This window comes from Procambarus clarkii, chromosome 18 (genome assembly GCF_040958095.1).
Source record: "Procambarus clarkii isolate CNS0578487 chromosome 18, FALCON_Pclarkii_2.0, whole genome shotgun sequence".
In the NCBI taxonomy this organism is placed as follows: domain Eukaryota; kingdom Metazoa; phylum Arthropoda; class Malacostraca; order Decapoda; family Cambaridae; genus Procambarus; species Procambarus clarkii.
In genome coordinates, this window is record NC_091167.1 from 29,392,580 (window position 1) to 29,406,018 (window position 13,439).

General features: G+C 47.3%; 1 protein-coding gene across 1 annotated transcript in view; it reads right to left on the minus strand.

The window, feature by feature from the left end:
• Positions 1–13,189, minus strand: part of Rift (Riboflavin transporter) — a 53,528-nt gene extending 40,339 nt beyond the window's left edge. Inside the window, exon 1 of the mRNA XM_069326451.1 lies at positions 13,060–13,189. Within this exon, the coding sequence (XP_069182552.1) occupies positions 13,060–13,174 (115 nt within the window). The 5' untranslated portion in view covers positions 13,175–13,189. The remainder of the gene's footprint in view (positions 1–13,059) is intronic.
• Positions 13,190–13,439: the final 250 nt, after the last annotated feature.

Consider the following 13,439-nt stretch of genomic DNA (forward strand, 5'->3'; position numbering starts at 1 on the left):
ACCATCACGACCGGACATAATGAGGTGATAGCCTAAGCTATTTGAACCACCCCACCGCCGGCACTCGGATAGTAATCTTGGGCATAGCATTTTACCAAATCACCTCATTCTTTGGGGCACACGTGAGGAACACAAATGCGAACAAGCCTGAATGGTCCCCAGGACAATATGCAACTGAAAACTCACACCCCAGAAGTGACTCGAACCCATACTCCCAGAAGCAACGCAACTGGTATGTACAAGACGCCTTAATCCACTTGACCATTACGACCGGACATAATGAGGTGATAGCCTAAGCTATTTGAACCACCCCACCGCCGGCACTCGGATAGTAATCTTGGGCATAGCATTTTACCAAATCACCTCATTCTTTGGGGCACACGTGAGGAACACAAATGCGAACAAGCCTGAATGGTCCCCAGGACAATATGCAACTGAAAACTCACACCCCAGAAGTGACTCGAACCCATAGTCCCAGAAGCAACGCAACTGGTATGTACAAGACGCCTTAATCCACTTGACCATCACGACCGGACATAATGAGGTGATAGCCTAAGCTATCACTTATATAGCTTAGGCTATCACCTCATTATGTCCGGTCGTGATGGTCAAGTGGATTAAGGCGTCTTGTACATACCAGTTGCGTTGCTTCTGGGAGTATGGGTTCGAGTCACTTCTGGGGTGTGAGTTTTCAGTTATATATATATATATATATATATATATATATATATATATATATATATATATATATATATATATATATATATATATATATATATATATATATATATATATATATATATATTGCCTAATCATGATACACGGAGCGTGCCGCTGGTATCTGAAGTGTATGCTCATGTAACCGGACGTCTTGGGCCACGACAACAGAGGAAAGTGCTACCTACAGCCCTCATCTCCTTGTCGTGCTCATGTCTGATCAGATTTATGTCTGATACGCTGCACGACCTCCAGCCCTAAGGGGGCGAGTGAACAAAATACTCGAATTGATTGAGGTGTCACACAATATATATATTAATCTTAAATTTGTACACGGCCATATTGTAACATTTCGGCAGGCTGTTGTCGGGACTACACAAGAAGCGAGACATCGTCGTGCATGTTGGGGTGGCGTCACCAGAGAGGCCACACCATTAACCCAGTGAGCTAGTGAGCTAAGTCATAACTCATACAGTCAGTATTATTACTGTACCTCTTGGTGAAGTAAATTATAACAAATAATTTGTATGTGTATCCTCTCTTGAGCTCAGAATGCGTATTATAAGCCAGGCACTGAATATATTTGACCAGGGAAAGTGAGAGTTTGCCGTGTGAGTTGCCATGGTAAACCTTCTACCATCAGAGAGTGAGTTTACGACAACAGAACATTAGGATAGTCGTCACTAGAGTAGTCGTCACTAGGATAGTCGTCACTAGGATAGTCGTCACTAGAGTAGTCGTCACTAGGATAGTCGCCACAAGGATAGTCGTGTCACGCAAGGGACGACGTTTCGCTCCATCATGGACCGTTATTAAGCCGTGACTATCTAAGTGTCCATGACGGAGCGAAACGTCAACACTGCCGTCCATTTCACATGGAAGAACTGCGTCACGTGACGTACCTCACCTTCATGTTCACTCGTTCAAACGACGAGACCATAAATAATCTCTGAACTGTGAACATGTCACACGCCATCAAACATTACTACATTAAAAGTTCCTTATATTTAATGCAAATCAAGGTAACACTACATTAGCAGTACAATATATCAAACAGCAGATTTAAACAAGAGAATCTGCAGCAACAGCATCCACCCCATACCACACATACACACACACACACACACACACACACACACACACACACACACACACACACACACACACACACACACACACACACACACACTCACGAAGCATTAATGGCAATAACTCAAAGAGATAATCCTAGAGTCACCAGGGCGTGATAACTACACAAAATGGATCTTTCAACACCACGTTCATCTTACACAGATAAATGGTCTAGTGGGTGAAGAGTGGTGGTCATTTGCTGGTCTGCGACACCAAACCGCCCTCCCATCTTCCTATATCAAAGACTAATTTTTCAATATTTATTGGTCATTTGAGTTGCAAAACGAGGTGAAATGACGCTGGTCAGCGCCTGTAATGTTGATATATCTCTGTTAAATCAGCGGGGAATTGCCAAACAGGAGGTGAAGGTGCACTCTGAGGGGAATTGTGGGGAGGGGTGGGGGGGGGGGGGGGGCGTTTAGGGGAAGGGGGCTTGGTTCAAGCGTTGCAGGTTTGGTTCGAGGGTTTGCAGGTTCGGTATAAATGTTGTAGGTTTGGTACAAGGGTTTGCAGGTTTGGTACAAATGTTGCAGGTTTGGTACAAAGAGGTGCAGGTTTGATAAAAGTGTTGCAGATTTGATACAACTGTTGCAGGTTTGGTACAATCATTACAGGTTTGGTACAAGTGTTGCAGATTTGGCATAAGCATTGCAGGTTTGGCACAAGTGTTGCAGATTTGGTAAAAGCATTGCTGGTTTGGTACAATCATTACAGGTTTGGTACAAGTGTTGCAGATTTGGTATAAGCATTGCAGGTTTGGCACAAGTGTTGCAGGTTTGGTCTACGAAAAAAAAGTTATTAAATAGAAAAAATCCCAAACAAGTCCCCCATGGCCAGATAAAAGAATTTGCCACGATGCTCAAGTTTAAACAAATAATTCAGTAAGCCCTTGCCTTGCAAATTTAATAAATCATTAAATTAGTCGAGCAGAATACTGGAGTCATGGAGGTTGGCAGATGTGGTGTCGATTTATTAAAAGTGAAATAGATCACACATTTCGACCAATCATACAATTACCTTAACGTTTATTTTAGGAAAACTCCATAAATTGATAATAACAAAAGCTGTTTGTTCACACGAAAAAATCATGAATTAATAAAGGATTCACAACATGGTTTTACTCTAAGGATCGCTCATGTTAAGTAAATTTGCTTTCCTACTTTTCTAGTCGGGTTTTAAGTGGCTGATAGCACAAAGGATGGTGCTGTCAGAAATAAATGATATGCCAGAGGTCCTTGGAATTAGGGATTTATTTTAAGTCAGAGTTAGAGACTGTTGTAAGTGCCTCAGGGCTCTATCCTGGGACCTTCTGTTGTTTAGGAGAGGCCACAGTGCCAGGAGAGGGGCCACAGTGCCAAGAGGGGGCCACAGTGCCAGGAGGGGGCACAGTGCCAGGGGTCACAGTGCCAGGAGAGGGGCCACAGTGCCAAGAGGGGGCCACAGTGCCAGGAGGGGGCACAGTGCCAGGGGGCACAGTGCCAGGAGGGGACGAAGTGCCAGGAGGGGCCACATTGCCAGGAGGGGGCCACAGTGCCAGGAAGGGCCCACAGTGCCAGGAAGGGCCCACAGTGCCAGGAGGGGCCACAGTGCAAGGAGGGAGCCACAGTGCCACGAAGGGCCCACAGTGCCAGGAGGGGCCACAGTACAAGGAGGGAGCCACAGTGCCAGGAGGGAGCCACAGTGCCAGGAGGGAGCCACAGTGCCAGGAGGGAGCCACAGTGCCAGGAGGGGGCACAGTGCCAGGAGGGGGCCACAGTGCCAGGAGGGGGCCACAGTGCCAGGAGGGGGCCACAGTGCCAGGAGGGGGGCCTACAGTGCCAGGAGGGGGCCACAGTGCCAGGAGGGGGGCCACACCACACTGACGTCAGCACACATGTACACAAGGTATCTCTTGCGGCACGCTGACGTTAGCCCTCACCGAGTACGTGCTTGACCGCAAGTCCTCACGGTAGCCTGCGGCCGCCAGGTCTTCACGCCGGGGCGCCAGGTCTTCACGCCGGGGCGCCAGGTCTTCACGCCGGGGCGCCAGGTCTTCACGCCGGGGCGCCAGGTCTTCACGCCGGGGCGCCAGGTCTTCACGCCGGGGCGCCAGGTCCGCAATAAGCATCCCGACCATGTGTTTGGGATACTGCAAGATCAAAGCTATTTCCTATTTGTTCTGGTATACTAGTTATAAATATCCCAACTAGGGCGTTAGTAAGTAAAACATTGAGAGAGAGAGAGAGAGAGAGAGTCAGTTGAAGGAAGCAGTCAAGCAGACAGATATTTAGGTAGTGCTCCTCCAGCTCCTGGGGTCACACACGTGTCCCAGCTCCTGGGGTCACACACGTGTCCCTGCAGCTCCTGGGGTCACACACGTGTCCCTGCAGCTCCTGGGGTCACACACGTGTCCCTGCAGCTCCTGGGGTCACACACGTGTCCCTGCAGCTCCTGGGGTCACACACGTGTCCCTGCAGCTCCTGGGGTCACACACGTGTCCCTGCAGCTCCTGGGGTCACACACGTGTCCCAGCTCCTGGGGTCACACACGTGTCCCTGCAGCTCCTTGGGTTCACACACGTGTCCCTGCAGCTCCTGGGGTCACACACGTGTCCCTGCAGCTCCTGGGGTCACACACGTGTCCCTGCAGCTCCTGGGGTCACACACGTGTCCCTGCAGCTCCTGGGGTCACACACGTGTCCCTGCAGCTCCTGGGGTCACACACGTGTCCCTGCAGCTCCTGGGGTCACACACGTGTCCCTGCAGCTCCTGGGGTCACACACGTGTCCCTGCAGCTCCTGGGGTCACACACGTGTCCCAGCTCCTGGGGTCACACACGTGTCCCAGCTCCTGGGGTCAACAGCCTGAGCCATGACAACCAGACACCCTCTGACGAGGGGAACCAGACAGCCGTGTATAACCCCTCATGATGGGGCGCGTCGAGGGGAACTTGGCAGGAGGGTGGTGGTGTCTTAAGAGGGGAGGGTGGTGGTGGTGGTGTCTTAAGAGGGGAGGGTGGTGGTGGTGGTGTCTTAAGAGGGGAGGGTGATGGTGGTGTCTTAAGAGGGGAGGGTGGTGGTGGTGTCTTAAGAGGGGAGGGTGGTGGTGGTGTCTTAAGAGGGGAGGGTGGTGATGGTGTCTTAAGAGGGGAGGGTGATGGTGGTGTCTTAAGAGGGGAGGGTGGTGATGGTGTCTTAAGAGGGGAGGGTGATGGTGGTGGTGTCTTAAGAGGGGAGGGTGATGGTGGTGTCTTAAGAGGGGAGGGTGGTGGTGGTGTCTTAAGAGGGGAGGGTGGTGATGGTGTCTTAAGAGGGGAGGGTGGTGATGGTGTCTTAAGAGGGGAGGGTGGTGGTGGTGTCTTAAGAGGGGAGGGTGGTGGTGGTGTCTTAAGAGGGGAGGGTGGTGGTGGTGTCTTAAGAGGGGAGGGTGGGTGTGGTGTCTTAAGAGGGGAGGGTGGTGGTGATGGTGTCTTAAGAGGGGAGGGTGGTGATGGTGTCTTAAGAGGGGAGGGTGGTGATGGAGGAGGGAGAAAGAAAATGGGGGGGGGGACAAAGGGGAAGCGGGTGATAATGAGGGAGAGGGGAGGGAGAGACAGAGGAAGAGTGGAGGATGAGTACGACGTATACACTGTTCGCAGCCATCCTCCCCTACCTCTTCTTCCTAACCATATAAGTATGTGCTGATTTCCCCTCTCCCTCCATGTATGCGCTAATTTCCCCTCTCCCTCCATGTATACGCTGGTTTCCCCTCTCTTTCCCTCCTCCATTTATACACTGCTCCCCTCCCTCACTTCCCCCCCCCCCCCACATCCCCTGATTTGGAGATCTGTAACCACAGATAACCACAGATAACAAAGATATCATACGACCAGCTGGACGAACAAAAACCCTTATGTACCCATATTAATAGTAATTATAAAGTACACTACAGAGAAGGACCACTTACATCGGTCTATAGTTACTTGCCGAGACCTACTGGGTCTGGTCCATAGTGTCAACACTGTACACAAGACCAGGTGCAACACTACACAAGACCAGGTGCAACACTTCACAAGACCAGGTGCAACACTACACAAGACCAGGTGCAACACTTCACAAGACCAGGTGCAACACTACATATTTGTCAAGCGGCCAAACTAGCCTTACAGGACAATGTTATTGTGAATATTTTTACTTCCCAACATTACCTCCCAACACGGTACTCGTCTATATGTGTAGCGACCTTGATGGGTTGACTGTGTTCTTGTGATGAGTCGGTCCCAGTGACCTTGATGGGCTGACTGTTCTTGTTGTGATGAGTCGGTCCCAGCGACCTTAATGGGCTGACTGTTCTTGTTGTGATGAGTCGGTCCCAGCGACCTTGATGGGCTGACTGTTCTTGTTGTGATGAGTCGGTCCCAGCGACCTTGATGGGTTGACTGTGTTCTAGTGATGAGTCGGTCCCAGCGACCTTGATGGGCTGACTGTGTTCTAGTATGATGACTTTGATCATGTCGTCCTGTACCCGCGATGATACCACTCACCTCACTCCGTCCTCCTAAGGTTCCCCAACGTCAAGAAAACGGTCACTGTAAAGTGCCCTTATCCTAACCTACCAGAGGACGCGGAACAGAAAACGGGACAGTACGTCACTTTCGCGAACCGCTTCCATTTTCTAGTACGACAATTTTTGGTCTTGTGTAACGCATACGAGCGAGAAGCGACGCTTTTTGTAAGAGGACAGGTTGGGCAGCTTCAGGTGCCTTAGTATGAGACCAGCTCAGCAGTCACATTCAATGGGAAAAATTTCAAACCATGCTGTAGTCTGGATAGTTTCAGACCATGCTGTAGAGTCTGAAGAGTTTTGGACCATGCTGTACAATCTGGAGAGTTTAGGACCATGCTGTAGAGTCAGATCATGCTGTAGCGTCTGGAGAGCTTCAGACCATGTAGAATTAGATGATTATAGAGCCAAAATATACCGTGAAAGAACAAGTCAGTGATCTTTGGCATCACTACAGTCTGGCTTCAGGAGATGGCTCGTCTGACTATCCAGGTGCACAGTGTGCGCCTACCACAGCTCTGATCTACAGCGCTAATCTGTTAACACTCAGAGCTTATCCCAGCAATAATTTAGATAAGATACTAAATGAATCAGGCAAGGTCAGCAGGCCGAATTTAAACCGAGACAATACAAATTATCTTAGTTTGTTTTAACAAGATAACATGACATGGTGATAGCTGGGAACGTAAACGAGTGAAATGAAAATTTAGGAACCACTGGATCCCGGGTCGGATAGTCAACAGTTGGAGTGCACTGAGAGAAGTTGTGAAAGCCACCTCCATCCATAACTTTATAACCAGAATCGATAAAGAATTCTAACGCCAGGAGCGGTAACACGCGAGGGATACAACTAGGTTACCTTCCGGTGCATGAAGCTATAGAGCACACTCTCTCAGCTACCATCATCCTCAGCCCCATGTATACACTACTATCATCATCCTCAGCCTCATGTATACTCTACTACCATCATCCTCAGCCCCATGTATACACTGCTATCATCATCCTCAGCCCCATGTATACTCTGCTACCATCATCCTCAGCCCCATGTATACACTGCTACCATCATCACCCAGCCCCATGTATACATTGCTACCATACCCCAGCCCCATGTATACACTGCTACCATCATCCAGCCCCATGTATACACTGCCACCACCATCACCCAGCCCTATGTATACACTGCTACCATCATCACCCAGCCCCATGTATACACTGCTCCCATCATCACCCAGCCCCATGTATACACTGCTCCCATCATCACCCAGCCCCATGTATACACTGCTCCCATCATCACCCAGCCCCATGTATACACTGCTCCCATCATCACCCAGCCCCATGTATACCCACATCCCAGCTCCCCGAGTATGCCTCCTGCGCCACAGTCTACATCACGCAGCAGTATAACTCTGCCCAAGATGATGGGGCTAGATTATTTTACAAGTTTAAATATTTGTACCGGTGCTGGAGATGCGTGGGGGGGCGGAGGGGGGGGGGGCGCAAGATGGCGGCATGACACTCTTACCCTCCCCTCGACCTACGAGGTATTTGGCACCTCCTTGCCCAGCGTAGGGTAGAGGGGGCAAGGACGAAGGGGGAAGAGGAGGAAGCAAGGCGGGAGAGGGGTGAGTGATGTGGGGGAAGGGGTGAGAGGGAGAAATGAGGGGGTCTGGCATGATGAGGAGGGGGAGGGGGGGAGGAGTGGGTGGCATGGTGAGAATGGTTCAGGCACGCAGCGTGGGGGGGGATGTCAGGGGGGGGCACTAACTCGCCATACGGGGGTCGGCGAGCCCCCGTGAACAAGTCTGGGAAAGATAGAAGTAAAAAAAAAACACTAATGGCGGAAAGGAAGAAGCTAGTGTACACGGAAATAAGTGAACAGGGAAGTGAACCGGGAAGTGAACTGGGAAATAAGTGAATCGGGAAATAAGTGAAGAGGGAAGTAAGTGAAGAGGGAAGTGAAGAGGGAAGTAAGTGAAGAGGGAAGTAAGTGAAGAGGGAAGTAAGTGAACAGGGAAATAAGTGAACAGGGAAGTAAGTGAACAGGGAAGTAAGTGAAGAGGGAAGTGAAGAGGGAAGTAAGTGAAGAGGGAAGTAAGTGAAGAGGGAAGTAAGTGAAGAGGGAAGTAAGTGAACAGGAAAGTAAGTGAAGAGGGAAGTAAGTGAACAGGGAAGTAAGTGAAGAGGGAAGTAAGTGAAGAGGGAAGTAAGTGAACAGGGAAGTAAGTGAAGAGGGAAGTAAGTGAAGAAGGAAGTAAGTGAACAGGGAAGTAAGTGAACAGGGAAGTAAGTGAACAGGGAAGTAAGTGAACAGGGAAGTAAGTGAACAGGGAAGTAAGTGAACAGGGAAATAAGTGAACAGGGAAATAAGTGAACAGGGAAGTAAGTGATCAAGGCAATAACTTAAAAGTGAAATAAGTCCACAGTGAAACATTTTAAACTGTTTGATGACGCAAGAGTTGAGGAGCACGAGCTGAGTCAGCGACACCAACACGTGACCCTCAGGCCAGGAGGAAGCAAGCAAATAAAGACGATGGAACTGGAGAAGCAAACACAGAGCGGTAGACAGAGACAGACAGACAGGAGAGAGAGAGAGGAGAGAGAAATCAGGTCAATCGACCACATGAAGGCTCTGCCACACATATGGTTCATTTTGCTCCTTACATGACAGTTACTTAGCTTTAAATTTAGTTTATTCCCAATAGAAACGATTAGTACGTTCATCAAACAAGGTTGTTAAGGTTACCAGGCCCCACGCACACGTGGAGAATGGTGTTCCCCATCTCCCGCCCCATCAGGAGAAGCAAGCACTTCTTGCATCTTCTCGCAGAAGGAAGCAGAGATATGTCTTCACTCTGGGTAGGCCTCTCCCGTAACCCACCGAGACATTCTTACCTTTAACCCCAAACCTCAAGTCCTACACTCGACATTAATGACGTGCTTCTTATAAGAGCTTCCCAATCGGTCAGAAGGCGGTCATTATGACACAAGACGTTCAGCTATTAGTAATTTCACAAGTAATGTCCTTTATAATGAAGCGTCACCATCGACACATCCCAACTTGTATTTGGAAAACATTCTCACAAGAACCATATTCGAGAAATTTCGTAGATTAAAGTTTTGTCTCGGAGAATTTAAAATGAATTGATTTAAGAACCAGAGCTCCAAAGTTGCAACTACACGTAACATCACCAGATGTTTATTGAAACATGTAAAGAAAAGGTGCCTCCAGAGCCTTAGAACGAACGGGTGAGCATGTGTGAGGTTGGGAGGGGAAGGAGGGGAGAAGGAAGGGAGGGAGCAGCACGGAAGAGGGAAGCAAATAAGCAGTAACTCACGCAAAAGATATCCGACTCACGGCACCAAATTAGCTCCGAGCCCCTCCGTAAAAGGAATCAAAATCTATCTGAAACTCTTTTACGAAAGTTTATAGAACGTGAATGTGAGGAAAGTGAGGGAGAGAAGAAGAGGGGGGAGGCGAGGGAGAGAAGGAGAGGGAGGAGGCGAGGGAGAGAAAGAGGAGGCGAGGGAGAGAAGGAGAGCGAGGAGGCGAGGGAGAGAAGGAGAGCGAGGAGGCGAGGGAGAGAAGGAGAGCGAGGAGGCGAGGGAGAGAAGGAGAGGGAGAGGCGAGGGAGAGAAGAAGAGGGAGGAGGCGAGGGAGAGAAGGAGAGGGAGAGGCAAGGTAGGGGGTGAAAGGCAGAAGGCGAGAGAGAGAGTAAAGAGGTGAGGGAGAAGAGCAGACACAGTGCTTTGTAAACCTTATCTTGCGATGATTTCGGGGGCTTAGCGTCCCCGCGGCCCGGTCCTCGACCAGGCCTCCTGGTTGATGGACTGGTCAACCAGGCTGTCGGACGCAGCTGCTCGCAGCCTGACGTATGAATCACAGCCTGGTTGATCAGGATACAATACCTCAACGAGGTATTGTATTCGAATCTTAACGTATTATACAACCAAAAATTGTATTTTCTATAATATATAATAATGTATTTTACAAATTTGTGCACAATTAGGCCTAGAATAGTTTAGGTTCGGTGTTTTATGTATGATGGTAAATATCCGTATTCTCAGTACGTGCTTGAAGCCTTAAGTAATTCGACCACGGGAAGAGAGCGAATCACTGCTCAAGAATAGTCAGGTGTGAGTCATGTGTGAAGTATTTCTCATTCACAAACACGGTGGAGGCGGCTGACTTAACGAGTATATGGCCCATGTTTATGATGACGGGCTGGGATCTGCACATTAAACCATGTGCCAAACTCAATATTCAATATTCTGACTCAATATTCATAAAGATGTATAAAGTACCACTAGCACGAGCGCTCAGAGTAATGTGGAGAAAAAGCTGGGATACAGAGGTTCCAGAAGCACTTTAATCAGCAGATGTAGCGCCACTACAGCAGGGATAAACAGCGTCAACATTAATATAGAAATGAGGGACAGTTCCTTGTTCTATACATAGACAACAGACTTCAGTACTCACACCACATAGGCAAAAAAATAATCTAGAACTGCCGGTATCCTTTCAGTCTGCTCTTCTCCTACTAATTAATCTATCTCTAATTTACGGTATCTGTACATGGGGATCAACCGGTGCAACCCACCTCATGTCCATCATCACCCAGCAAAAATCAGCTATCAAAACTATTATAAATGCTATCTTCAGACAACATACAACCCCCCTTAAGTACTAATATTTTACATTGTGAGTTTGAAGCACAACGTAGGAAACAATAAGGATCAAATTAGGTACTCATTGGTTTTACTTTTGAATAGGGTATAGGGTGGAGAATTTTTTAATTCATCGGGGAATGAGTTCCATAGACTAGATCGTTTTATTTGCATGGATTGTTTGCACAGATTCAGAGTGACTCTGGGGATATTTCATTCTCTTGTGCTACAAAACCTTGTACGTACATTCTCTTGTACGTACAAAACCATATGCATAAATGTAATCCTGTTTTGAAACTCTTCCTTAATAGATGTAATAGAACTCATGATCGCAACATAAATAAATATCTCTAAATTCCCAGTCAGACTGAACCTATACAAACACTCCATGCGGCGTGATATCTGGAAGTATTCCATTAATTATTGCATCTTGCTTACGGGCTTTAAAGAAAACGAATTAATATCATTTGGTACTTTCATGGTAAACTATTAATAAAGTTGAATAAATTCCAGCTCTCGATAGTGAAGTTTACCTCTAAATACGCGCTTAACAAGGAAGATGAATACTCTTTAAAAATTAAGGTTACATGTTGAAAACCCTTGCCAGCGGTTTTGCTACTTCGGAGTATCTTCACAGGAGGCCTAAGTTTGAATAATATTACTTTGTAACAGGGTTGGTGTAGGTATGAAAATGAGTTCCCAATTGGTCTCTTCATTGACCTGAGAAAGGCCTTTGATACTGTAAACCATAACTACCTCTTACTTAAACTTCACCACTATGGTATCCGAGGTATATTACAGCTCTGTAGTCAGAGAATCCAGAAGCCCAGTATTAAAAATGTTCGAACAGTCAAAAAGCCTGGAGTCCTGGTATCTTGAATAAAAACCTTTGAACATTGTAGTTTCATTATCAAAAATTTACGTTTATGAAATAATTCATGTCGTGAATTGGTTAATTCAAACGTGTTGGTTTGATACGCATTCTTAAACAGAATGTTTTTTGCCACTGATACAGTCCTTATCAGTGGTACCATACTGTTATATATTAAAAATTTACAGATTACAACACAGGTAAAGACACAAGTATACTGTACTGCTGTCACCTGACACCTTACCAATCTTAGGGTTTATCTTTCTGTAACACATTACACCTCACTTGTTTTCAGGCTTTTCGTTACCAAGTCTTACTTTTCAGTTATTTTCAGTTACTTTTCTTTGTGTAAACATGTCCATAAGTATAAAAAAAATCCTCAGCTGAAACAAAGCTTGCTGGTAACCTACTGAGCATTATCATGAAGACGCAACTGAAGCAGAGATTGCCGGTAATTAACGACCGAGCTCTATCAAATATCGATATCTTCCTCTCTGATCCAGTGTCGACTGAGCGGACGAAGAGAGCGATGGTGCTATTATGCAGGCCCGTGCCTAATGATTGTTGATTGTGTCGTTAGATACAATACGGCTGGATCAAACCAGCCATGTTGTATCAGTTTAACATTGTGTCCCTCCTCTGACTACTGTTCAAGAGCGACTGCCTAATTGTGCTGTCCTAAATGGCAGTCCATCCTCCTAAAATTTAAATACCTACAGTAACTCTGTGGTGGAAAGTACCAATATGTTGTAATGGACTACCCGATAGTTTACTTTTGTATTAATGAATTTGGACAAACCGAAAACTTATTTTTAACCGCTTGGCCCTTTGTTTGGAATATCTACTTCAGGCCTGTGCTGACGAACGTACTCTAACCTTTACATATGATAAAGCAGTAATACAACTGATATAAAACTCATTAATCACAAACTAGCAGCAATATCTGGGGGAAGGCGATGTCAAGTCACATTTGCAGCACAAAAAACACAGGCATTGATGATAGCAAGATTGAATGATATTGCAATTAATAAAATTGATGTATGCTTCTGGGGACGAGGGCCGCTGCTTTAACCAGCCAAGTGTGAGGACGGGCTGGTTTAATACGTCAGGCTGCAAGCAGCAGCGTCCAACAGCCTGGTTGAGCAGACCACTAACCTCGAGGTCTGGTCAGAGACCGGGCAGCAGCGGGGACGTGGCTCCCAGGAACCACCACAAGATAAGGTACCGTAGCATCTTCCCGACGTAGGTGCCGGATTGATCTTGGAAACATAACGCACAACACCTGACAATCGTAAACACACTGAAGACACCCGAGTGTTGTCAGGACGCTCGCACAACACTCGACGTCAACACAAACTCTCAGCCACCAGGAAGTGCAACAGCCGTCGTCAACGTGTGATGACTCCAGTGAGGACAAACACCACCCAGAGATGGCGCTGGTGCTCGCCATCTACCTGTATTAAGATTGTTGATTCATAAGTTATTGTTTGCAGCTCTACCCGCATTCTTCCTGCTTATTGGTTCATTCTAAATAT